The sequence below is a fragment of the Marmota flaviventris genome, chromosome 2 (genome assembly GCF_047511675.1).
Source record: "Marmota flaviventris isolate mMarFla1 chromosome 2, mMarFla1.hap1, whole genome shotgun sequence".
NCBI classification, from domain to species: domain Eukaryota; kingdom Metazoa; phylum Chordata; class Mammalia; order Rodentia; family Sciuridae; genus Marmota; species Marmota flaviventris.
This window is the reverse complement of record NC_092499.1, coordinates 109,681,396-109,706,884: the sequence shown is the minus strand read 5'-3', so window position 1 is coordinate 109,706,884 and position 25,489 is coordinate 109,681,396. Positions and strand designations below refer to the sequence as shown.

The window sequence follows — 25,489 nt, the reverse complement described above, 5'->3', positions numbered from 1 at the left end:
CACCATAAAATCACATAAATGTATGAATGTATAAAAAAAACTCAGAGAAAGGAAAATTAGAACTTATCAGGCTCTTGCTGTTTTTAGAATGTTGCTGATGTAAAAAAAAAAAAATAGAAAAAAATGCTATCCTTCCTTTGCAACCCCTGATTCAACTTATCACTACCTGTTCTGTAGTCCTCAGAATGTCATGCCTTGAGGATTATCTTTTTTTTTTAAAGATATATATAGAGAGAGATGAGAGAGAGAGATGAGAGAGAGAGAATTTTTTTAATATTTATTTTTCAGTTTTCGGTGGACACAACATCTTTATTTTTATGTGATGCTGAGGATCGAACCCAGTGCCCCGTGCATGCCAGGCGAGCGCATTACCTCTTGAGCTACATCCCCAGCTCAAGGGTTATCATTTGTGTACTAGTTCTGGTTCCCTTTCGAGCATAAACTCTTCAAGAGCAAGGACTGTTTTACTTGCTTTTGTCTCACCTCAGCATTTGTATTTACTGGAACATAGTAAATGTTCAACAATTATTTGTAAAGCAAATTAACCACTCCTGAGGATTATGTTAGGCTTAAAAATAAAACTCAACATGTTATTCTCTCTATCCTCTTATCTTCTGGCAAAGAGCGCTTAGATAAATAGATATCTAAATTATCTTTAAAGCCTTCCTGGGAAGGAAAATCTACATTAAGAAAGCTAGCAGAGTACAGTTGCAGTCCTGCAGATGACACTTGAAAATTGACTGAGACTTTTGCTTTGCTTCCTAATGCAATAAATGCTTAAAAGTTGAAGCCATGCTGATGTTTGCTACTAAGTCAGCTGAATCCTGGCGAGAAGGAAAACTATTCACCACTCCTATTGGCAGTCCCAAAGCTGCTATGCTTAAGTCAGGGCCTGTGTTTTATGAGTTTAAATGTCAGAGCTGGTTAGGAGACAGGAAATGTGATAACACAGTATGAACTTAAACCTTCCAGGAAGGGTTCAGGAACTCAATACTGAACTTTAAGTACTGAGCCCTTATTGCATGCCAGATACCCTGTGCATCAACTTGTTCTCCCATTTTACAGATAAAAACTTGAAATTCAGAGAGGTCATCTGACTCACTCAAGGTCAAATAGCTAGTGAGGGCTAGGTTAGGACTCCAAAGCAGCCAGGCTCCTAAGTATCTCTGCCCAGAGTGCTTTGTGAGTGTCCATAGGCATGTTTGGGTTGTGTGTCCAGGATCAAGAAGTCTCAGGTCCTTCCTTTTCCTTTTCCCCTTATTCTTACACAGAGAGACAACACCCTTTTCTGCTGCCTGCAGCTTGGAGTGTTTTCACTTGGCTTACATTTTGCCCTTGCTTTCAGCCAGGGTCCCTAGCCCATGATTTTATTCTATGCTCTTTAATCCACAGGGGTCATCAGTCATCTCCTCAATAAAATTGCACTCTTTCATCAGTGACCTCCTGAGACCTGACTTCTAAAACATGTTTTCTTTAACTGAATACAGTCTCACCTATGGGGATTAAGGTTCAGGGTTTGATATGGTTTGAATATGTCCTCCCCAAAATTCAAGTGTTGCCAATGTAGTAATATTAAAAAAAAAAAAAACAGGACATTTAAGAGGTGATCAGGCCATCAGGTCTCCATCCTGAGAATGTGATTAGGTGCTCCTACCAAAGGGTTTGACCCTTTTGTCTTATGCCACTGAGGATACAGCTTTCTTCCCCTTCAGAGAACACAGCATCCAAGTTGCCATCTTGGAAGCAGATTCCGGTTCTCACCAGACACAGAGACTGTTGGCACCTTGATCTTGGACTTCCCAGCCTCCAGAACTGAGAGAAGTAAATTTTTTTCCTTTATAAGTTATCCAGTCTGTGGTATTCTGTTACAGCAGCATAAACAAACTAGTACAATAGCAGTTGTTTCAAATAGTTGCTTTCAAAATTATACTATTTTCTTTTTTTCTTGGAAGTGAAGCTCTTTTTCAAATTCCACTTTTAAAGTTTAATATTCTTTTACTCTAGATGTGTCCCCTTTCCCCTTATTATTTCATATATTTTGTCTGTGGCACAAAGCTGACATTCTTTTCCTCTCTTAATACAAGTCATAATAGCATCTAATTAACACCCCAGCTATCCTCAGGCAGTGGTGGAAACCTTTCCATCTGGTGTCCTGTTATAGCTGCCTCCCCTTTTGCTCATCTATGTTCCTCTTAGCTTTATTTTGTGCCCTTCGAATCATCTTCCTAAAACACAAAATTCCACGTTGACCAAAAATTAGTTTAGAAAATAGATGATGCTCTGTCTTCAACTCTAAAGTCCTGCCATCCCTCTTATCCAGAGCTGACACAGTTAAACATCAAGCAGTACCATATGCTCCCGGCTGGGGAGACCTGGGTTTCATCATTCCCTCTAAAAGGTAGGTTAGTTTCCCCAGCTTCTTTATTTTTCCATTAAAAAAGGGAACTTTATCTAGGTTCAAAGGGAATTCAGACTTCTGCATTTGGAAGGGGGCAATAATTGAATGATAGATGCCTTTCTTTTTTTTAACCAATTGAGGGAAATTGTGGAAATTGAGACTATCTTTTCTGAGTTTATTGTGCATTTTATGTATTTTAAAATATTAATTAAATATTTTAATGTATGTGTGGGTAGTTAAATATGACCAGAGATTTTAAGCCCCTCTCACTAAGAGGCAAAATCTATTTTTTCTATCCTTTGAATCTGTGTTAGCCTTGTGACTTTCTTTGAACAATATGTGCCTAAATTGACCCCCTGTGAGTTCAGGGACCCAGATCTTAAAAGAATCTATAGCTTCTGCCTTTGTTTATTGAAATTCTGTCCTGAATATGCTACACAGGAAGCCAGTGCGAGGCTGAGAGGCCACCTGGAGAACCAAGCTGCTCCAGCTGACACGCAGCACCAACTGCCAGCCATGAGTGAGACCATTTTAGATCTTCCAGCTCAGTTAAGCTCCAGCTGAAAGCAACCCGCACACATGAGCCCTGGTGAGACCAGCAGGACAAACACCCAGCCAGCGCACCCATATTGTGAGAAATAATAAATCATTTTGTTTTAAGCCATTGTCTTAGGGTTGGTTTGTTCTGCAGAATAGATAAGTGAAATAATGTGACATCCCCAAATCACTGTGTCTCCCTGTATGTGTAAGTCCATCTATTTGCATTTAAAAGAAAAAGTAGTTTCTTGGAGCTTAAAGCAATTACTTTCTTTGAATGTTCCACATAGACAGGGTGCAGAATAGAAATGGACTTTTTAAGGAGATAAATAGGGCACAGTCTGGAAATTTGCAATAGGCATATTAGGCAAGTAAAATGCCCACATATCAAAAGCATCTGCTGCCTCTTTTAGTACCTAACCAGTGGGTGAAAAGTATGCATCTTAAATCACTTTTATTATGAAATATTTTCAGCATACACAAAGAATAGAAAATAAATATCAAGTGACAGCATACCACTGCCTAGATAAGGAAAGAATATTATAGATACAATGGAAGCCCCTCCTCGAACACATTTCCTTCCTTCCCAAAGGGAACCTCTATCCCTAGATGGTATTCCCATGCATATCTATGTTTAATATATAGTTTTGCAGCTTTACAATTTTATGTGAAGTGAATCATCTGTATGTACCAACATTTTGCTTTTTTTTTTTTTTCTCTCAGTATCAGATTTTTGAGGTTTATCCATGTTGGTGCAGGAGGAAAAACACTGGAATCTGCTCTTGGGAAAGTGAAATGCTCACCCTCTGGGAATCAATCACAGGAATCAGGATCATCCAAGGGAACAATGGAATCATTATGACCCATTTCACACTCATTCCAGAGCAGACACAAAGTCAGCTTCCCCTTATCTCTCTCTCCCCTCCCCTTCTCTCTCCCCCTTCCTTAAATGTGTGCACATGAGCTCATTATACTGTAATGCTGTCTTACATTACAAAGCAGAAGTCAGAGTCTATATTGTGTAGCTCAGTATTGTCCAACTGAAATGTAATGTGAGTCATATGTATAATTTTAAATGTCCTATTCTAAAAAGTTTTGTCATGTTCTAAAAAGTGAAAAGAAATAGATAAATGAACTTTTATATTTTTCATTTGACCCAATATGTCTAAAATATTATCCATATGTATTATACATTCAACATGTAATCAGTATAAAATTATTAATGAGATTGTTTATTTTTTCATTTGAAGTATTCAAAATCTGATATGTATCTTACTGTTATTATCCTCAAGTTAATTTGGATTAATTGCACGTCAAGAGCTCAGTAGTCACAGGTGACTGATAGCTACAATTTTAGCACAGAGGGCCTTAAAAATCTAACCTGAAAACACACACTGCGCAGTCCTTGACATTCCAGTCTTCTCATTGGTAATTGAACATTGTGAGGAGTTCGACTCTCCTATGAGACTAGAAGGGTCTGTGCAGAGGGGTGTCCAGGGCTATTGGGATGGTTTAACTGAAGCAGCACCTGCTGGGTTGGCCAGTCTGGCAGGAGGCTCCAGCACCATCAGCCTTTACATAATCTAGGGAAGGTCACTTAACCTTCTAAGCTCTGTGGGACTCAGTTTTTCTCTATATGAAAGTGAGGGTGAGCCCCTGTGGCGCTGACTATATTGCTGGTTCCATCTTCCATTGCCAATCTGACTTGGGGTTAAGGATAGTGGCTGGTGTTCCACCGAGGGATGAGCTGCTATTTATCTTCCTAACATAGAGAACCAGAGAGCCTTTCATTGGAAACAGACTCCTATAAGATCCCAGGGAGCCTTAGTGTAAACCTTTGTTCTTTGAAGAGGACCTTGACTCTGCCCAAGGCCAGACTGGCACCATAGAAGTCCACAGAAAGAACCACAAACCAACTCCCCTGGGTGGCATGGTCTAGGCAGCGCTTTATTTAGATAATCCACATAGAGATGCCACAGTTTGGTCTGGACATATGATTATATGGTTTTCATGCCACGTAGCCTTACAGGAAATCAAGAGTGCTGACAAAACCCTGGTTTACACCAAATTCACTGTGCCCTGACTCAGTTTCCCTTTTTTATCAACAAGGTAGTATAATTAGTACTTATGATGTAGGTATAATGATTCTATCCTGGTTCCCAAGTCCCTTCTTAAAGAAACACAAAACTCTAAGGAAAGCTTTCTTCCTAACACAACAGTCAGGAGGGGCCACTTGTCAGGGCATTCAGGTCCTAGGATCCTGGCAAATTGTCATTGGAAATAAACCTGAATTAATATGGTCCTATAACTCCTTGTATTATCTTTTTAAATAGACACATACCACCTAATGACCTCCTTTCCTGATGGGCATGGTGGTATGCATCTGCAGTCCCAGCAAATCCAAGGCTGAGGCAGGAGGATCACTTGAGCCCAGGAATGTGGGGCCAGCCTGGGGAACATAGCAAGACCCTGTCTCTTAAAACAAACAAACACAATACAAAAGTTAGTTTCTTTCTGAGAGCTCTGGAATATTTTTGGTTTGATTCTTCAGTGTCGTAAGATTTATTTTCAGGTGTTACTTTTAATTTCAAAAGCGATTTATAACTCGATTTAATTTTAAAAGTTTCATAAACACACGTGCACACACACACACACACACACACACACACCCCTAGAACAAATTCATATACTACAAAAGGGTATTTAATAAAAAGTAAATGTCTACTTCATTCTAGCCAAACATCAACACGTTCCCAGTTTGCTGTGTATCATTTTAGAGCTATTCTATGCATAAAACATGTATTTTCAGACTTTATTTTTTTTTTAAAAAAAGATGTGCTGTTTAATTTTAAAGCTACTTTAACTCAAGACAAGGTAAAAAGGTAAGGAACTGTGGATTAAAAAAGAAAAGGGCCTGGGGTATAATTGTTTTAAATGATGTGTTGATGTGTTGAGTTTAAAAATATTTTGATGCGTTCCAATGCATGGAAAACAAGATGCTGTGAATCATTGTCTTGAATAAACTGTCCAATATGATTATATAGTTTTGTGTTCACCACGGCAGGGTCACCTTAACAAGTTTACATAATAATAAACAGAAAACAGAAAGCTACCCAATAAACCGAAGAAAGTAGAGAGGGACAGGGAGGAGCAGAAAGCTGACAGCTTCAAGAACTGCCATTTAGAGAAAAGGTGTTGAGAAGGAAGAGATGAGAAGAGGTAGGTGAGTCAAGCTCAAGGCTGGTGCTCTCTAACAGGATGCACACAACTGTATCTGCACCATCCAACATGGCAGCTGTGAGTGCTCCTGACTCTTGAGTAACTAATGTGACTGAGGGGTTGAATTTTCTGGTTTTTTAATTAATTTATTTCTTTGTGGTACTTGGATTAAACCCAGCAGCAAAAGAGGGCAAGCTATGATATGCAAATGCTTTTAAGTATTTTTTGTGGTACTTGGATTAAACCCAGGGCTTTTGTAGTACTTGGATTAAACATGCTAGGCAAGTACTCTACCACTGAGCTACATCCCAAACCTGAGAGATTGAATTTTTAATTTCATTTTGTTTTAATTAATTTAAATTTAATTGGTCATATGGGGTAGGGGTTGCCATTGTGGATAATGTTATTCTGGGCTTTGCTATGTCTTTGGGAGGCATCAGTGAGCAAGGAGGATAATGAAAAGGGAGAGAAGGTGAATAAAGGGTAAGTCAAAGCAGAAGAGGAAAGAAGGAAGGGACAGAGTAAGTTGCAAGCTGAGAGGCATGGATGACAGAAATGATTGTCGGAAGTGGGCCTGCTTCACTGGCAGGGAGCATCCCTCCACCTCTGGCATTATTCTGAGATCTTCTGTACAGGAAGATCTGGGCAGGCCTCCTTCAGGAAGAGCACCCACCTGCTGACTGACTCTAGGCTGTAAAAGGGAGCTGTGGTTCCCAACCCCTAGGACTTTTCCTCCTCCTAACATGTACAACAAAATCATTTAGTCCCAGAAAATTCACAGTTTCATACACCACTAGGTGTCACCATTAACCAAAATGAGTTCTTATTTTTTATTGTTTTTTAACCTGAAGAATTTGGTGAAAGTTTCTTCTTTGAGTCTGTAGTTCATCTATTCAATTTATTTAGGTAATTTCTTTCACTTTGTCACATAAAAAGCAAGGAGATTTGTATTCTGAGAACCTGCTCAACAGGGACTCTAATTTGGTTTTTCTTTCCAGTTAAAACTGTACTAAATACCACAAACATGTGCGTGCATGCACTTATTCTTTACTAAACATTTATCCTGTGCCAGGCAGGGGCCCCAGGTACCACTGAGTAAGTTTCATGCTGCACAACTCTAGGAGGGCACTGTTCACAGAGACTTCAGTGTGAATAATGTTCACTGAAGCTTCAGTAAGACACAGCTGCTTTTTTTTTTTTTTATCTGCTCTGTTCTATCTCTTAGGAAATTTTGTTATTATAAAACTTTCTTTGTAACTAGAAATTTTTAGATGTACACACCACCAGTAGCTTCCCCATTCATAATTGTAAGGAAAACTTAAGTTTACTTCCTTTTCAGAAAAGAAATACCACCCCACTACACTGAGCATATTTTATGAATAAAGCTATGTACTAAACCAGCTAGAAAAATCAAGTCATGATCTTTTCCCTTGAAAAATTCAAGATGAGGCTTGGTCATACCCAAGATCCAAAATAATATCTTTAAGTTTTGCATATCTAAGCTTGACCTCTGAGGAAGAGTAGGAGGAGAGCAACTGAACATGAATTTAGGAACCATAAACTAGGGAGTCTATCCTGACTAGACTTTCTTGGGGATGTACCAGTTAGGTTTTGCTATGTAACAAACCATCCTGAAGCATAGTAACTTAAAATGACAAACATTTATTATTTTTCTTGATTCATTGAGTCATTTGGAGGGTTCTTCAGATGTGGGTTGGAGTGACAGGTCTCTGTCAGCAGCTGTTGATTTACCTCACCCATTTTCCTGGAGATTGATAAGGTGGTTGGCTGAAGAAGACTTAGCTGGGATGGTTTATCTCTGCTCCATGTGATCTCTCATGCTCTAGCAGACTAACCCAGGCTTCACATGGTGGCCTCAGGGTACAAAAAAGCAGCAAAAGAGGGCAAGCTATGATATGCAAATGCTATTAAATTTCTTCTTATGTCATACATTCTCTTGTCCCATTGGTCAAAACAAGTTACATGGCCAACCCTGGAGTCAGTGTGAAAGGTATTATCCAAGAATGTGGAGACAGGGAGGACCAAACAAATTGGGGGCCATTGCTGCCTGCAACAATCTGCTAAAGAAAATTAATTTCTTCTTATTTTAATTTTTTCAAAATGATAATAGTATTGTCCAAACCTACTGCTTAGGGATGCAAAAAGAATAAACAAAAGAAACTGCTATATATCATTTAAAGAAAATGAATAATATGAACATAATTAATTTTCCTTCAGTTTTCTCATTTACCTTTTTTCTATCTCCTACACAACACAGATACCCTATTCATGGGGTAAATAGCAATATCACTTAGTAGAAATATCTATCAAAATTAAAGGTAAGCATTTCAACAGAAATTTCCATTTATTTTCATAATTTTCACTTGTAAATAGGTACATCTTATGGGCTGTGTGTAAAGATACCCACCTAAGGGTATAACTAGGAAGATTATTCAGGAGTAGAGACCCCAAAATGTCCAACCACATGCTAACTTCTATAATTGCACCTATGTCTTAGACTTTTTAACATTTTTTCTGCACAAGGGATTGAACGCAGGGGTACTTAACCACTTGGGCCACATCCTCAGTCCTTTTTTATTTTTTATTTTTTAAATTTTGAGACAGGGTCTCACTAAATTGCTTAGGATCTCACTAAATTGTTGAGCCTGGCTTTGAACTCAGGAACCCCCTGCTCAGCCTCTGGAGCTGCTAGGATTACAGATGTGCACCACTGCTCCCAGATCCTATGTGTTAGAATTTTCAGATACATTTTGCCACACAGGGTCAAAGTTGTCGGTGTAGCACTTGAAATACTTAGTCAGACAAACAGAATGAATAGGAGACTTAAAAGACCTAATCAGATAAAGAGAGTGACTAGGAGATTACAGTGTGTGTTCTCATTCCTATTTGCATGTTACTAATTATAATTGAAGATAACACCACTTCTGTGAAGTCCTACCCAATCTTACTAGAACCAAGATTACCCAAGGACAGTAATTCATTCTTAGTAATAACTTCTTTTTCCTACAATTTGTAATTGCTATCATTTAATTTAATGAATAAACATTTGCTGAGCAACTACCTATTAAGAACTGAATCAGAAATTGAGATATGGACAAAACACAGTTGGTCCTTGCTCTTCTGGAGGTCACCATCTGATGAACAGTTAAATAACAACAAAATATAAAGCAAATCTGACAGGCAATTGCTCTGGGGAGCATTGTGGGGGAATGATTTATACCAATGAGATGAACTTGAGAAAACCTTATAAAGATGATAACTTTTGCTCTGAGCTTTGAAGAATGGGAAGGATTTCTTAATGGGAAGGAGGGGTAAGAGAATTCCATGGAGAGGGAATCAAATGGTAAACAGAGGTTTAAAGTGCATAGCATGTTCAGGAAAGAGCACCCAGGGGAGTTTGAATGTAGAGTATGTTACGGGAAGTGGAAAAGGAAGTGAGGCCATCTTGTTGAGATCTTTTGAATACCATATTAAAGAGCTTACATAAGAGTCTTCAAAGACCTTTGATTAAAGCATTCTCATGATTGTTACTATTTTAGAAACGTAACTCTGAATCCCAGCGGCTCGGGAGGCTGAGAAGAAGAATCACAATTTCAAAGCCAGTCACAGCAACTTAGTGAGGCCCTAACCATCTCAGGGAGACCCTGCCTCAAAAAAAAAAAAAAAAAAAAAAAAAGGAGGGGGGCGAGGCATGGAGATTTGGCTCAGTGGTTAAGTGCCTCTGGGTTTAATCCCTGATACCAAAAAAAAAAAAAAAAAAAAAAAAAAAAAAAGTTACTCTGGCTTTTGGTTCCTGGCAAACTGGCAAGCCAACAGGGCTATAGGCTATTTCCCTCAATCCATTTCTTCTAATGCCTCAGAAATGGGGCAGTTAGTGGTCTGAGGCCCCAGTGTAGTAATTGTGAGAAGCTTCTAGAAAGACAAGTGGTTGGGTCCCAGATATATGTGAATGTAACTGCAGACCACAGAGGGAAGAAGGCAAGTGTCACAGGTGGGAAAGCTTTAATCTGGGGCTCTTTTTCTCTCCCATATTACCATGTGCAGATTATAGGTCAGACCTATTCCACTGCAAGACAACAAAATCAGTAGTCCTGCACCAGCAGAAGATGGAGCTTGTGGGTACATTAGGGTAGGCATAATTTCTAAGTGGGATAGGAAGCAGATAACATGTGGACAGAATCTTATTCCTTCTAAAAACTGCTACTACTCAACATAGTACTGGAGGTCCTGGCCAATGTGATAAGGCAAGAAAAAGAAGCAATGAGAATAAGGATTGAAAGGAAGTAGCAAAGCTGTCATTATTCATAGATTACCTGGTCATCTATATAGAATACTTTGCAGAATTAACAGGAAAAATTTAAGAACTGATTATTCATGTTCAGCAATGATGTCAGCAACCAGATCTGCCTACAATAATCAGTAGTCTACTTCTTCAAGCAATATTCAACTGGAAAACATAATATAAAATCAGCTAATTTTTACAAGTACCTAAAAGTCTAAAACTACAAAGTACCTAAAAGTCAACTTCACAAAATTCAAAATAAAAATTTGGAGAAAAACGATACTATCAAAGGACAAAAGACATGAATACATGCCAGGATGGTGGACAACATCTCTTAACATGTAGATACCAATTCTTCCAAAATTAACCTAAAATCTAAAACAATTTCAAGATACAAAAATGTTTTGAGGGAATGAAGAAACATTCAAAATTTATATGGAAGAAAAAAACTCAGGGTCCACAATTAGTTGTCAGTTTTGAAAAAAAGAAAGCAAGGAGGAAGTGCCCAAGTACACTTTGATACTACATAATAAAACATCATGGCACTGGGAAAGAAACAGATAAATGGAGCAAGGGTAATAAAGTACTCAGAAGTATACATGTGTGTGTGTTTATATGAGTGGGTGTGTATGCACCTAGTGTAAAAAAAACAAATCAATGGGAAAAGATGGGTTGCTAAGTAGACAGTATAGGAAAAACTGGCTCACTACATGAGAAAAATGATATGGGATCCCTACATAACACCATAAACTAAGATGGGGAACTTCAGATAAATTACAGATATAAATGTGAAAAGTGTCTCTACAAAAATATACATATATATGTATATACATATAATAAAAGTGTATATATATAATATTAAGGAATTATTGATTTTGTGTGCAGTGGTAATATTGTGATTATGTATAATAAGGATTATGTTTTAATAGGGAAGTGTAGTGGTCTTCAAAGTGTGGCCCCAGATCAGCAGCATCAGCATCAACTGAAAAAGGACTGGAAATGCACATAATCAGCCCCTCCAAATCTATTGAATCAGAAGCTCTGTAGTGGGCCCAGCCATTGGTGTTGTTTTTTTTTTTTTTGTTGTTGTTGTTTTTTAGTTGTAGATGGACACAACATCTTTATTTTTATGTGGTGCTAAGGATCAAACCCAGTGCCTCACAGGTGCCAGGCAAGCACTCTACCACTGAGCCACAACCCCAGCTCACCATTGGTGTTTGAATAAGCCCTTCAGAAGATTCTGGTGCATGCTAAAGTTTGAGAACTACCAAAATAGTGTGACGTCTTGAATCCAGGAAAGGGGTGCTGTGTTCACAGGGGTGTAGGTGAAGTGAGTTGATCATTGCTGAAGCTACAGGTGAAACTTTTGTGGAAGGTCAATATTGTGATGCTTTTTACTTTTATATATGTTTGGAAGTTTTCCATTACTTTCAGTGCAGTGCTCCTAACTGCCCTCTCACCTCTCTTACCATCTGTCTCCCCTCCATTCCAAACTTTTGCTCCTGGCTTCAGAAATGGCTGAAGTCATTATATTCTCCTTATTTTCTTTGTCAGCCTCAAGTTTGCCAAATCTCAGGAGCTCCTTTTGCTTGTGCCCTCTCTCCATGACCTCTGCTGAAGTTTGGAAGTGGCTCTTTTCTTACCAACTAGTTACCACTCCTCTACGCTCACCTTCCTCCACTTGCTGTCCACTGTGCTTGCAGAACCCGTTGTTGAAGACCTTTTCTTTGCACGTGTGCTATGTGATCTTCCTGGGCGAATTCTGGCACTATAGATAGATTCTTTCCTTTCCTTTTTAAATTAAAAAAATGTGTAACTGTTTTAATTTGTAACATATTTGATGTTTTAAAAAACCCAATAGCCAAGTGTGGTGGCAGATGCCTGTAATCCCAGTGGCTAAGGAGCCTGAGGTGAGAGGCTCCTAGCCTACTTCAGCAACTGCAAGACCCTAAGCAACTCAGTGAGACCCTGTCTCTAAATAAAACACAAAATAGGGCTGGGGATGTGGCTCAGTGGTTAAGTGCTCCTGAGTTCAATCCCTGCTATCCCCTCCTCCAAAAAAAATCCTCAACAAATAACACAGAAATGGAACAAGTAAAAATATCACTTTGTTTCCTTATCTCTACCATTAAACTCCTGCTCTAGCTAATTCCTTGGAGAGGTATGGGTTTTTTCCTCACTCTGGCCTCTGCCTCTGCCTCTTCCCTACTACGGCACTTACAGTATGGAACTAGAAGACCATAGCTGAAGATTCTTCAGGCTGAAGGATGAAGAAAGGCAAAAGGAGAGGGGAAATGAAATAAGGAAGAAGAGAACAAATGCAGAGCCAGGAGTGCATGGGATGAAGATGGTTGGAAGCTGTTGCAAGTGGGTCAGGAATTAAATGTCCCTCATGGATGTCCAGTTCCCATGACTCCCAACCTTTTCCCTCAGTGAAATTCCCTGGATTCGCCATCATGGCTCTTGACTTCTTCTAGAAGCACTAGATCCAGAAGCTTCTTTAGAGAGCCCAGGGATGAAACACGATTTAGCGTGTGAACTCAGAGTGAAGATGGACCGTGGCACCTCTGCTCCTGCTGTGGACTTGCACTCCTCCTGTCACCAGCACCGTGTGTACTCACTTCCTGTTGTTGTCCCCATCGACCCACAGTCTACCCAGGTTATACTTATCTGGATACTTTGACCTTTTCCTTCACTGCCCATCTAGGAGTTCTCTGACCCTGAGGAAGTCACTTGAGAAATTTGATTCCCTTTTTTAAATCACGTATCTTCCCAGACTTCAAGACTTCTTGAAACTTGATTTACTTACTCAGATAAGCTATTTTTTTTTCTTTCTATTTTTGTGGTGCTGGGGATTGAATCCAGGGCCTTGTACATGTGAGGCAAGCACTCTACCAACTGAGCTACATCCCCAGCTAGAAACTTGATTTAAGATTTGTTGACTTCAAATTACTAAGACTTTGTAGAAATGTGGGAAAGTGTCTATAGTTCAATGTCAGATTTTTTAGAAAGTAATATACCTAAGATAGTACCTTTAGTCCAAAATAACCAGGTAAATTTTTTTTTACATAAACAATAAGAAGATTGGAATGTATAAGAATGAAGAGTTGTTATCAGATAGGATGGATCACTGGTATTTATTTATTTATTTTTACTTTAAACAAACAAACAAACAAAAACCCTTCTCCTTGAGTTCAGTACTTAGCCCAGGAAAGAAAAATCCTTTCACATAACTTTGTTTCTAAAACTCCTTCAGCGGAGACACTTCCTTGTTCTGGTTCAACACTTCAAGTTTGTTTCCAGTCCGCCCACTGCCCAACATCCGACTGCAGGTTAAAGGGTCACAAATTCATCATGTTGCTAATTCTCCTGCCCCAGGACCCATTCCCCTCCCCTTGTGTCTGAAAAATGGCAACAAATTACCAACTGAGCTACATCCACTGCTCTTCCTAACTCTTCTTTGTGCCTTCCCCCAGTTATTTCCCTCATGTGGGCTGCTACTTATATAAGACCTGTTATGATGGGCTTTCTCTCATTCACTGTTTCTAAATTCATTCTCATTTCTTTCCTATGAACTGGGCCTGTTTCATTTTGTTTTTTTCTCTCAGAGATGAAATGAGCCCAGGGAGCCTTCTTATCACAGAGAGATCTGATGCCTCCTCCAAACAGACAAACAACTCTAGGTTACAAGCATTAGTAACCTTTTTAATTAGGGACTATGATGTCCTTCCTAAATATTGCAAAAGAATTTTACATGTTTTCACTGAGGTTAAGTAGTATAGTCCCCATCAAAAAGTGGAATGACTGAGGTAGTTCTCCTATTCCATTCCTCCAGTGAAAACAGAATTTGTACAGAGTCCAAGTTTCTTGGGTTCTATTTCCTTCCTTCCTTCCTTTCTTTCTTTCTTTTTTAGTACCGGGATTGAACTCAGGGGTACTCGACCACTGAGCCACATCGCCAGGCCTATTTTGTATTTTATTTAGAGTCAGGGTCTTTCTGAGTTGCTTAGCACCTTGCTTTTGCTGAGCCTGGATTTGAACCGGAGATTCTCCTGTCTCAGCCTTCTGAGCCACTGCACCTGGCTTTGGGTTCTATTTTCTGATTCTTGTAATGTTTGTTAAGAACTCTAACTATATCTTGCCATCATTTCTACCACCCAGAAAGTTCTGAATGGTAAAGAGAAATATATGATAGAATCAAGTTTTGCATCTCAGTGTTAATAAACATAAGGAATCCAATCATAATCGCCGCAAAGTGAGCCCCACACTCTTATTTCAAGTGGAGTAGATATATTAAGAATTAGCTCCATAGAGCCAGGCACAGTGGCACACATCTGTAATCCTAGCAGCTTGGGAGGCAGGAGGATAGCAAGTTCAAACCCAGCTTCAGCAACTTAGTGAGGCCCTAAGAAACTTAGTTAGACCCGATCTCAAATTAAAAAAAAAAAGAAGAAGAAGAGAAAGAAGGAGAAGGAGAAGGAGAAGGAGAAGGAGAAGGAGAAGAAGAAGAAGAAGAAGAAGAAGAAGAAGAAGAAGAAGAAGAGGAGGAGGAGGAGGAGGAGGAAAGAAAACCCATCTGGGGATGTGGCTCAGTGAACCCTGGGTTCAATTCCTAGTAACACCCACCCACCCACCCACCCACTCATACACACACACAAAGTAATTAGTTCTATAGTTAAGATTTCCTTTTCCTTAGTCATCTTTGTGGGCTTGCCATGCCACACCATGTTTCCTTGGGGACAAGTCTTGAGTTCACTGACTGTGTTGTCTTGGGTGAGAGAACTATAAAGTCTTGGCTGCTTACCTGCTTGGCCAGCCACCAACCATAACTTAGCTCTTTCTCGGGACTTGAGAGGAAGATGGATCCCAGCCAGAAAATCAGTTCAACTTGATCTGTCTGAGGGGGAGTTTGCTGAGCTGGCCTTCACCTATCCATGCCACAAAACCAGCAATTCAAACTGCACCAGGCTCTCAACCCACTGAACTCTGTCAGGAACTGCAGCCTAAATAAGATCCCACTCAGTGCACCAACTCCAGCTGGAAGAGAAGTGGAAGAAGCACACTGAATATTCCTAGTACCCGATAGCCAGGAGAGACAAACACAAGCTGAAACACAAGCAACTGCGGGTTGCTTGCCATTTTTCTTTGAAAGCACCTGAAATGAAAGGTCAGCTTCTAAATTGCTGCAATTGTAGAGAACTAGAGTGTCCAAGCAGGAGGAAATTGCCAACCTATTCCAAGAAGATGTGGCATCTCTGAGCTTAGGAATACCTCCCACCTCCAAATTTCAATGGATCAGACATTTCCTGTGGTGCAGTGGTTTTGAGTCTTTTTGTTTAGAAGCCATCTTACCTCAGTAGGGGGGCTAGGTTCGTGATGACAAAAGCCAAAATTCTTTGAGAGGCCACTGGATAGACTATTGGGGAATGCAATACCTGGAAATCTTTGCTCATTCTCTCCCTAGGATTCGTGGGAGTTGGTGGGGTTGCCCAAATCAGGGTTGGAACTGTGGGGCAAAATAGCCCCCTTTCAGGTAGTCCAGGCCCCTTCTATAGAGGGAACCACTCTTTACACAGTGCCTATTATTTGCCACTATGCCAGATTCTTCACATGCCTAGCTTATTATATTTAGTCCTCCCGGTGTACCTTTGAGGTATACTGACTCTATGGCCCTTATCTCTTTGACCAGGAGGAAAGTGAGCCTTGGACAGGAAGTAACTTATCCAAGATCACACAGGGTAGTGAGTGGTGTAGTTGAATTTCAAAATCCACATTCATGTAATGTACCATTTGACCTATTTGACTCAGGGCAAAAGTCCGATTTTATTTTATTTTTTTCCAGTTCTGGGGATTAAACCCAGAAGCATTCTACCCTGAGCCACATCCCTAGCCCTTTTTAAAATTTCAAGACAGGCTCTTGCTAAGCTGCCCAGGTTAGCCTCGAATTTGTGATCCTCCTGCCTTAGCCTCCCGACTTCTCAGGATTACAGATGTGTACCACCATGATTTGATTTTATGTTGGCCCTTGTGAGCTTGCTGAAATGTGGTCTATGATTACACAGTAGTTTGAAAAACAGTGTTGAGAGGGACAGTGCTTCAGACTGAGACCAAGACCAGGATCTGGACCAAACCCCTGAGGTTGGGGGAGAGTAGATGCAGCCAGCAGATGGGAAAGGAGAGATGTCTGCAAGAAACCTTAAGTTATTACAGCTTAATGATGTCTCCTAAGTAGTATCAGCTAACCATGGTCTTCCAAATAACTTACCTGGAAAGAGGTAAACTGTATTGCTTCAGGTTTGTTTCCCTTAAAAATGCTTTCTCTGTATATAAAATTTCAAATTTGTATCACTTTTTATTAATCATGCTGAGAACTTTATGGAAGTCTGATGGAGAGCCCTTATTCCATACTCAACAGAAATTTGAGCTGAAGGATTCAGTGGACAAATAACAGGGACCAGGGTAACCATGGCAACTGTGTCATGGCTAGACTGAGAACTCATGTCTCTTGTTGGAATTCAGTTTTTATTTTCTTAGATTAGCAAACCCAGGAGGAGATCAAACCAATTTTATTTCATTTCAAGCCCACTCTTGGATGTGATATTTTAACTTACATTGAGTGCTCTTATTTTTGCCCCAAAGCACCTTCACATTTATGGTTCCAACCCCTGTGTGGAGTTAACCATTCCTTTTTTTTTTTCTCTTTGCAGTACTGGGAATTGAACCCAGGGGTACTCTACCACTGAGCCATATCTCCAGCCCCTTTTATGTTTTGAGACAGTGTCTTGCTGTTGCTCGGGCTGGCCTGGAAATGATGACCCTTCTGCTTCAAACTTCCAAGACACTGTGATTACAAGCCTGCACCATTGTGCCCAGTTGAGGTTAGACATTCTTATTCCAGCTTACAGATCAAAAAACAGTGGTATGTACAGGACAAGAGGCTTACTAATATCCCAGAGTTTGGCCAGGAGTCTACATTCTTTCCTGCGGGTCATATGGTCTTGCAACTGATCCTGCCTGACACTGAGCAGGGTGGTAGGGTTCACATAGAGGTGATGATTCCATACCATCACTATAAAGGTGTAGAGCAGATGCAAATAAAACTACAACGCTGACTTCAAAGATGGACCTTGGCACCCAGATCAGTAGGTCCATGTAAGTTTTGGCCAAGAGGTTGCCTCAGCACTAGGCAAAGGGTACACTTGGCCTTTTTCTTCCTTCTTCCCTCCCTCTCCTTCCTGTTCCCTTTCTCCCTCTCTCTGATACGCTCCTCCTCCTCTTTCCTGGGTCAAAGCAGAACTCATTAATATAACAAGGAGCTCAGTATCCTCCTTTGCTGGAGAACTGTGTGGAATCAAGCTCTGAGTTCTCAAACTCTTTGTATCATATTTTGGCAGATGCTCCAGGCATAGATCAGAGTATAGGGTCCCTCAGTAACTCCAAGGGGCCTGGAGAAGACACAGCCTTGTCCCCTGCTGAGCATTATTTATTTGCCAGAATTGTCACATTATGCCTATGTTCAACAAATAAATGATCACAGAATCTATAAAATTGGAGAATACACATCTCAGATGAATTCAGTAATAAAACATCCCCATTTGAAATGTTTTTTTGGGATGCTTGGGATTGGACCCAGGAGTGCTTTACCACTGGGCTACATCCTCATTCTTTTTTTTTTTTTTAACTTTTTATTTTGAGACAGAATTTCACTAAGTTAGTGAAGCTGACCTTGAATTTAGGAACCTTGGCTGTTGCTGAGATTACAGCTGCTCATTACCATACTCGGCCATTTGAAGCATTTGTAGGATAGGCATGGAAAGAGCCTTTCTGAGCCTTGGAGACAGAATCTTCTGGGCTAAGAATCTAGTCTCTGCCATTCAAAAGCCCGTGAACCTGTGTTAGCAAAGGATTTAGCTTCTCCAAGTCTCAGATTCTTCATACATAGACTAATAAACCTAACACTGTCTCCACAGGTTACTGTGAGAGTGAAGGGTCATGCATGGCCAGGCAAACTGTAGATGCCCAATAAATGTTAGTTTTCCTCCCAGCAGTCCTGCCTTGCCTTTTCTTTTCTCTTTCTTTCTTAGCAGTTCTTCTTTCGTTTCATACAAAGGCACATTCCCAATTGAGTGACACTATTTGAAGAGTTCATTCTTAAGAAATGAAATTCCCTCTATCTAAACTTTCTACTCAAAAGTCCAACAATTAGCTGATGAAAGGTGCAAATACCACCAACAGCACCATCTTTGGGAAAGAGGAGCCTGGCGTGGTTATGCATTTCAAAGGCTTTATAAAGTCATAGAATCTAATCTCACACTTGATGACGTCTTCTGTCACTGCCCCAGAACTGAATGGGGCCCTTTGGGTTATACATCAACCTTCCATTGCACTTACTAAAATTATAGTTCTATAGTTATTCATGAGATTATTTGTTTTATGCCCAATGCAGTGCCTAGCACACAGAGGATGAATGAATGAATGGAGGAGCATAAGTGTTTCCATTTGCCTTATCTCCTTCCAGCCTTAGCTCAGTTCTGTCAGTGTCCACAGGCAGGGATTACCACCTGCTCTTTCCAGGTGAAGAAAGTGTGCCAGTCAGGGTCATACAGTGAGGAAGTGGTGGGCAAGGCACTTCAGCCCAGACCTCCTAACACCAAACCTGCATTCTTTCCTCGGTACTCCTCTGCCCTTTGACTCACCAGCCTCACCCTCCTGTCTATTCAAATGGTAATATTCTAGAGGGGCACTGTGCCCTGGAGCCTGGGTGTGACACTTGATGGCCATTTACTACACTTTGTGTACAGAAGGTCCACTTTCCATTATAACTCATCTCATCAGGTAATGGGCTATTTATTGGCTGATAATAGCCCTGCCTGCTGAGGGCAGAGCAAGTTCTTACAAGTTCATCTACACAAGTTTCCAGGAGCAAGGAAAGGATCCCCAGAGTCGGGAATTTAAGCTGATTAGGTGTGTGTTGTTTGCTGGAGGGACCCTTGACATTTCAGCTTGAATACTTTTGAAGTTTGACCATTACACCAATTTCTGCTGGCTTCCTGCCCTCCCCTTCTGATTACCTAAGAATATCTTTTTTTCCTCTCCTTTTAAAGCTCATTCAAAGTATTTAGGGCAACTAGGTCTCAGTTTATATTCTTTATTCTTTTTTACTTGCTATCTACTCTTTTGATTTAGATATGCAGTAAACTTTTCATTCCTTTTTCTCTCCATAAACCCTAGTGCACAATCTAGCTTTACTGGCCTACTAAGTCTATCCCTTCCCCCTTTTTAACTCCCTCATCTTTGGTGATCCCTTAGAAGTGCACGTTCAAGGTTAAGTAGAACTTAACATTTAACCAGATATAATGGAAAAATACTTGGCATGGGAATAACAGCAGGTGTGTGCATAGGCCAGTTTACCACCTTGAATTAATTGTGAAATGTGTGGCAAATGATTTCACCCCAACAGTTTCAGTCTCTGCATCTCTGAACCTGCAGTGGCTCCTCCCCAGGCTCTTGGGTTCTCTAATCCATCTCATCTTCTAAACTGACTGCCCTTGAGGACAAATCAGACACTGAACAAGAACCACAAGCAAATACTCCTTCGCCACTCCAGAGCTTGCTCAAGGCTCTTTATCAGGCAGAAAAGGTCATCCTTAAGCCTCCTGTGGTCTGGAAGTACTTGTGACAGGATTCTTACTGTAACAACTTCCTTAAAGAGACTGCAGAGCTCTTTATTACTCACACAATAGCTGAGCGGATAGGAACAGAACAGTAACACCCCTTGAAATGTGGGTGGCATCTACTTCCTGGTGGTTGTCAGGAGAGAAGATATTTGCTCCCACCAAAATCATGTGAAAAAGAGGCTTCATAGGACACTACAGCCAGCCTAAGAGTCTGCTTAAGCTGAGGGTCAGAATGGACTTGAGATTGGTAAGGTCTGGTCTGGCTAGAGAAGAGAGTGGTCAAGAGAAGAGGGCGTAATGGGCCAGGTCACAAACCCAGGGGTTATGTATCAGGACTGTGGTGGCATCTTTATGCAGCCAATATGTTCTGAGCAATGTGTGTAGGAAATAGGGTTGGGGTCCCTGAGTGGGATGGAAACCAAGCCCAGCATCAGGAGCAGAGCAGAGATAGTCAGAAGGCCTCAGGAAGCTAGAAACACAATGACCTCAGTGGTAGGATTTGCAAGTGGCAGTAACAGCAGCAGGAAGATTTAGGAAGTATTGGGGACAGCAGGTTAATAAAACCTTTGACTTAATGGCTGGCTGCATATGGACTAAAAGGGGATCTGACTAGAAATATGAATGCACAAATTGCAAAGCATACAGAAATGTGAGAAAAGTGAGCTTAGACACTAATCTGCACCAAGATGCACAACATCTAGACACACATGATGCAGTGTTCTGTCACACAGTAGATGCTTGGGAAATAATGTAAGTCCTTTTCTTCCACTGCCACCCCAGAGATCAGCTTCTTAGTAAGGATGAATTGATGTCGTGAACTAGCATGGGCCTTGACTGTCCACTTTTTATTAGGATAAATTCTAATTGTTGAATAAAGCTGTTCACATATATCCCATTAAACTATTTTCTAATTCCCAATTTCTTTACCTTTAAGTTTTGAAGTTAAGAACCTAGTCGGGATGTTCTGTGCACGTCACAGAATTTCTGAATTGAATGTAGCCCGTTAGCTATCTTGTACAGTCCAGAACCTGTGGTCAGTCCAAACAGGAGCATGCTTGGAGCCCTGAAGACTTTGACTTAAATAACATTGTGCTTCAGTGGCTTCTAAATAGGAGCAGTGATAGATGAAGGCCACGACCACTTAAGTGATCCCTAGACGCACCTCTTTGGATCGGACCGAGATAGGTAGGCGGATCTCGCCACGCCTGCAGGCAGCCGCCACGGAGAACTCACTCGCTCCCCCCAGGTCAGCAGTGGCTCTGAAGAGTGCTATGGAGGACAGCTGAAGTCAAGGCTGCAACTCACCTCGGACCTGCGGCCCCAGCCCTTCGGTAGGCTGGGCGTTCTTTTTCTCCCCGCACGATGACATCATGTGTTTGGGGTTGAGTTGCTCCATAAAAACGGCCGCGGGGAGCCAGGAGCCCGAAAAGCAGACGTGCTAGCCACGGCTCCCGGCTACGCGCGCGCGGTCCTGGTGCGCGCCCCGCTGGCTGCGAGCGCTGCGCGGTGCAGTCCGAAAGCAAGTGGCTGTTGCCAGCTGCCGACCGGCAGCCAGGAGCCACCGGCCAGGAGCAGAAGATGCCCCACTATAGCCTGCGTGCTGCGACTGTCCTCCTGCTGGTGATCTTGAATCAGCAGCCTTGCAGCCCAGCCCCACTGAATGGTGAAGTTTATCTTTTTTCTTCCTCTCTCCCTTCCTTCTTTCCTTCCTTCCTTCCTTCTTTCCATTCCTTCTTTACCCCACTCAGCCCCACCCGGGCAGGATTTCCTGCGGGGCTCTTAATGATAAAGTAAAATTATTGCTGGGGGAGCCGGGAAAGCAGTGTATCGAATAACACATTTTAAAGAAAGGATGCTCGGTTTTCCTTTGCTGAGGTTGAATGGATCCGGAAGCACGTTGTCTTTCTAATGGTGCTTTTTTGCCATCTGATCTCTGGAGATGTGGCTTGGGAACTCGCTAAGCAGGGAGGAGAGACCGAACCAGGATTTAAAGTATCGCGCCTCTAATCCACATGCAGACAGTAGAGAAGAGACTGGGCATCTGAGTGGTGTGAGCACCAGGAACTGTTTGCTGCCGCTCTACTGCACAACCCTCAGACAGTAGTAGGGTTTTTGTTGTTGTTTGTTTGTTATGTCCAAGTCAAAGGGATAACGCATCCCATTGTTAAACATTGCTTTTCTCCAGGAGGATTCTATTATCTTGAATGTACAGTATGTGCACACACACATGCACACACATGTACACCTTATTTATAATTGTAATTAGGGTGCTTTACCTGGAAGTGCTGGAGGCTGAGGGTGCAGAATGGAACAGGAGGAGGTGGAGGTGGGTAGCAGGACCTGCAGTGTGGGCTCAAGTCCAAGGCCATGTTAATGAATCACTTGGAATAAGAAAAGGATAGCACTAAGCTCTTACCCCTCTCTCCATCAGCTGGATGAGCACTTTTCTGGGGAGTAGATGGTGACTTTTGTGAATGAGTCCTGGGTAATTGATGAGAGCTCCTACCCTTGACAAAGTTTGTCCCAAATTGTGGACACACTTGTGGGTATGACAGTTCCTGGACCCAGGATGGGTTGGAACATTTGTAGAAGAACCAAGAGGGATTATAATGGCTGAAAATCGATTCTCCCTGGCTAAGCAGTGGTAATGGGAAATTGGTCCTGCTCAGCAGCATCAAAGCTCCGAGCCTCCTTTCCTCTTGAAGGTCATTGTGCACATGGGGAAAGGCAAGGAGCTGGGCATGAGTAGCTGAGGGATTGCTCTAAAGTAACTTCTAATCTTCTGGCTGGCATGATCTGCTTAATATAATTTCCTTCATGTGGGAGAGACAGAATGAAGGAGAAAGGAGTTACATAAAAGTGGAAATTAATTTTTTTGAGGGATTGGGGAATTGAACCCAGGACCTTGTAAATGCTAGGTAAGCACTCTACCACTGAACTCTATCCCTGGTCCAGAAATTAATTTTTAAACTTCAAACTTTGGCATATATTTTCCTCTCAAGGAAGCTGTTCTGAGACTGAAGTTTGCTAGAATTCTTTTCAGTCTCAAGTTGATTCAAGAGAGAAAGGCCATTCATTGCCCCCCTTTCCTTTCTGAAAGCTCATTGCTTTGCTTACTTTGGGGAGCTGCTCCATATTCTCTTCCTTTTCTCTACCCCTCCTTTTCTCTTTCTTTCCTCCCCTTCTCCTTGGCCCCTCCCTCCTCATTCTCCAAGTTGAGGTGGGGGAAGTTTGCAGTAGAAATCCTGACCTCATCTCACACTGATTAGCCTAACCCTAGACTCTGAGAACACAAGTTGTTTTTTTTTTTTTTTCCTCCCTGTTATTTATTGTTTGCTATGTTGGCTTTTTGACTGCCTCAGGAGACAAGGTCAAAGTAAAATTCACTGAGGTGTATAGAACATCAGCATTAACACAAGGCTGGGGTAAAGGGGCTAGCTGAGTAATAGGGTCAAAGTGTGGTCTGCTTTCTTTGGAGCATTGAAGCTTCCCTCAGTTGGCACTGAGGAATGTCCAAGAAAAGCAGCTGGGGCCAGGGGAGGATGGGATCATGATCTCCAGGTTCTGGAGAAAACCTTGGAACTCTTGGTTGCTGTTGCTAAGGGGCATTTCAGTGAATTCTGGAGAGTCTGCTCTAGCTGAACCTGTTCCGGAGAGCTGGGAAGTCTTTGGCTGCTGGACGACAGATGATGGTTACTCATGGAAGTACCCAGGACAGAAAACAGGTCCATGCACCCCTGCCCACATCTTCATTTTCTCATGGCATCCCCTCCAGGGCATCTCCCTGCCTAGCACCAGCAGGGTATGCAGGTCCTAACAGGCATTGGCTGAGCTGCCCAAGTCTCCTGGAAGAAACAGATGAACTTTTGAGGAGGAGAATGATTTTCCTCTGGAAAAAGAACTACTCCCTCGGGAAGCCAGTGAAGCCTTGGCTTAAAGTACCTTGTAGGGTCAGTTTAATATTGTTAAAATTCCTGCCCCTAAAGTTAGAGGTGGGAAACCTTTACTGAGAAAGGTGCCCTTTCTCAGTAAAGCAAACACTTCCACGAATGTGTGTGCACTTTCAGAATGGCTTCCTAAGGTTGGATTGGAGCTAATGATGAGTCAGGGTGGACCCTGATCTCCACTGATGAACCCTACTAACTCTACTGACTCACCATTCTTACCTTCATTTTATAGTGAGGCTTCTCCCCTCCCTATGCCCCTCCTGACACTAACGTTTGTACCTGAGACACTGAGTCCTCAGGACCAAGCAGGGCTTGTTCAGAGAGCAGAGGACAGGAATTGCTGCTGCATTTCAACAAGTCCCCACTCCTGTGTCAGAGGCTTTACAGTCCCTGATGTCCTCTACAATGTATTTCTTGGAGTTTTCCAGAGTATTATGCTGGTGCCTCATCTGAGAATGAGAGCTACAGTACTGGGGGAAACCTCAGCTTAGCAAGCTTTGGGGAGGAATAGTGGAAGATGTATTAAATCTGGGAGTTGATTTTGGGGCAGGTGCAATGCAACCTCCTGGCCGGTGCAGGGCTGCTCAGAGGCAGCAGATACTTTCTGGGGACATCCAGGATTTCTCTTTGGAAAGAGGATGAATGCCCCTCTTACTTGGGCTTTTACCTCTTGGACCTTCATGTGCTCTGCCTGGCAAAGCAGCAATCATCTGGCTTCCTTCCTCTGAAAACCATGATTGTATTTCAATGGTGGACCCTCAAACCAACAGTTAAGGAAAATTTTCCAAAAAAGAGGTCCAATGTCTTCTCTGGGTTGGTCCCAAGGTAATATTTCTCTCTTTTCAACATTTCAGTGAAAGGGCCAGTAGTAAACTGGGGGTTATATACAAATTTGGTTTTCCCATGGAGGCAAAAAAATAGAATAGGACAAGAACAACAAAGTCCTCTTTTAACTATTAAAAATCACCATTGGTTCCAGCAGAAAATGCCCCTGTGATAAATAACCAGATTGCATGCCGGTTAAGTTTTACTAGAAACAGAGAGAGAAAGGGGATGTGAGGTTCTTTATTTTCCAGCGGTGCCCTCCCATCGCAGTTGGCGATGCTTGGAGAGAGGGGCCTAGAAGTTGCACCTCTCCTCATTGGATGTGTCCCCTGAGACACATGGGGATGCAGCTCAGCTTGGGGCTCAGTCTTCTTCCAGAGCTGAAGAGGAAGGTGGGCAGGTAGGGTGATAGGCGCACAGCTCTGCAATGACTTTTTAAAAATACATTTTTCATGTAGGAACGAAGGACCTGTGTGTCGTAAAGGGTGTGGAGTGGGAGGTGGTAGGTGACTCTCTTTATGTTCCTGGCAGAACCACTCCTCCACGTTCTTAGTGCCTCTGGGGATACTAACTCAGAGAAGGA

General features: G+C 41.7%; 1 protein-coding gene and 1 long non-coding RNA gene across 6 annotated transcripts in view; both read left to right on the top strand.

Annotated features, from left to right (window-relative positions):
* LOC114085088 (uncharacterized) overlaps positions 1 to 5,958 on the top strand; it is a 95,387-nt gene extending 89,429 nt beyond the window's left edge. Inside the window, exons 8-11 of one of the 2 annotated variants that reach the window (XR_011706678.1) lie at positions 1,713 to 1,821; positions 2,321 to 2,398; positions 2,840 to 2,987; positions 3,659 to 5,958. This is a non-coding gene — a long non-coding RNA (uncharacterized lncRNA). The remainder of the gene's footprint in view (positions 1 to 1,712; positions 1,822 to 2,320; positions 2,399 to 2,839; positions 2,988 to 3,658) is intronic. The other variant, XR_011706679.1, reaches the window with a different exon arrangement.
* Positions 5,959 to 21,712: 15,754 nt separating this feature from the next.
* Positions 21,713 to 25,489, top strand: part of Ca12 (carbonic anhydrase 12) — a 50,090-nt gene continuing 46,313 nt past the window's right edge. For all 4 annotated transcript variants that reach the window (XM_027926114.1, XM_027926112.2, XM_027926111.2 and 1 more), the window contains exon 1: positions 21,713 to 21,797. In XM_027926114.1, coding sequence (XP_027781915.1) covers positions 21,713 to 21,797 — 85 coding nt within the window. The remainder of the gene's footprint in view (positions 21,798 to 25,489) is intronic.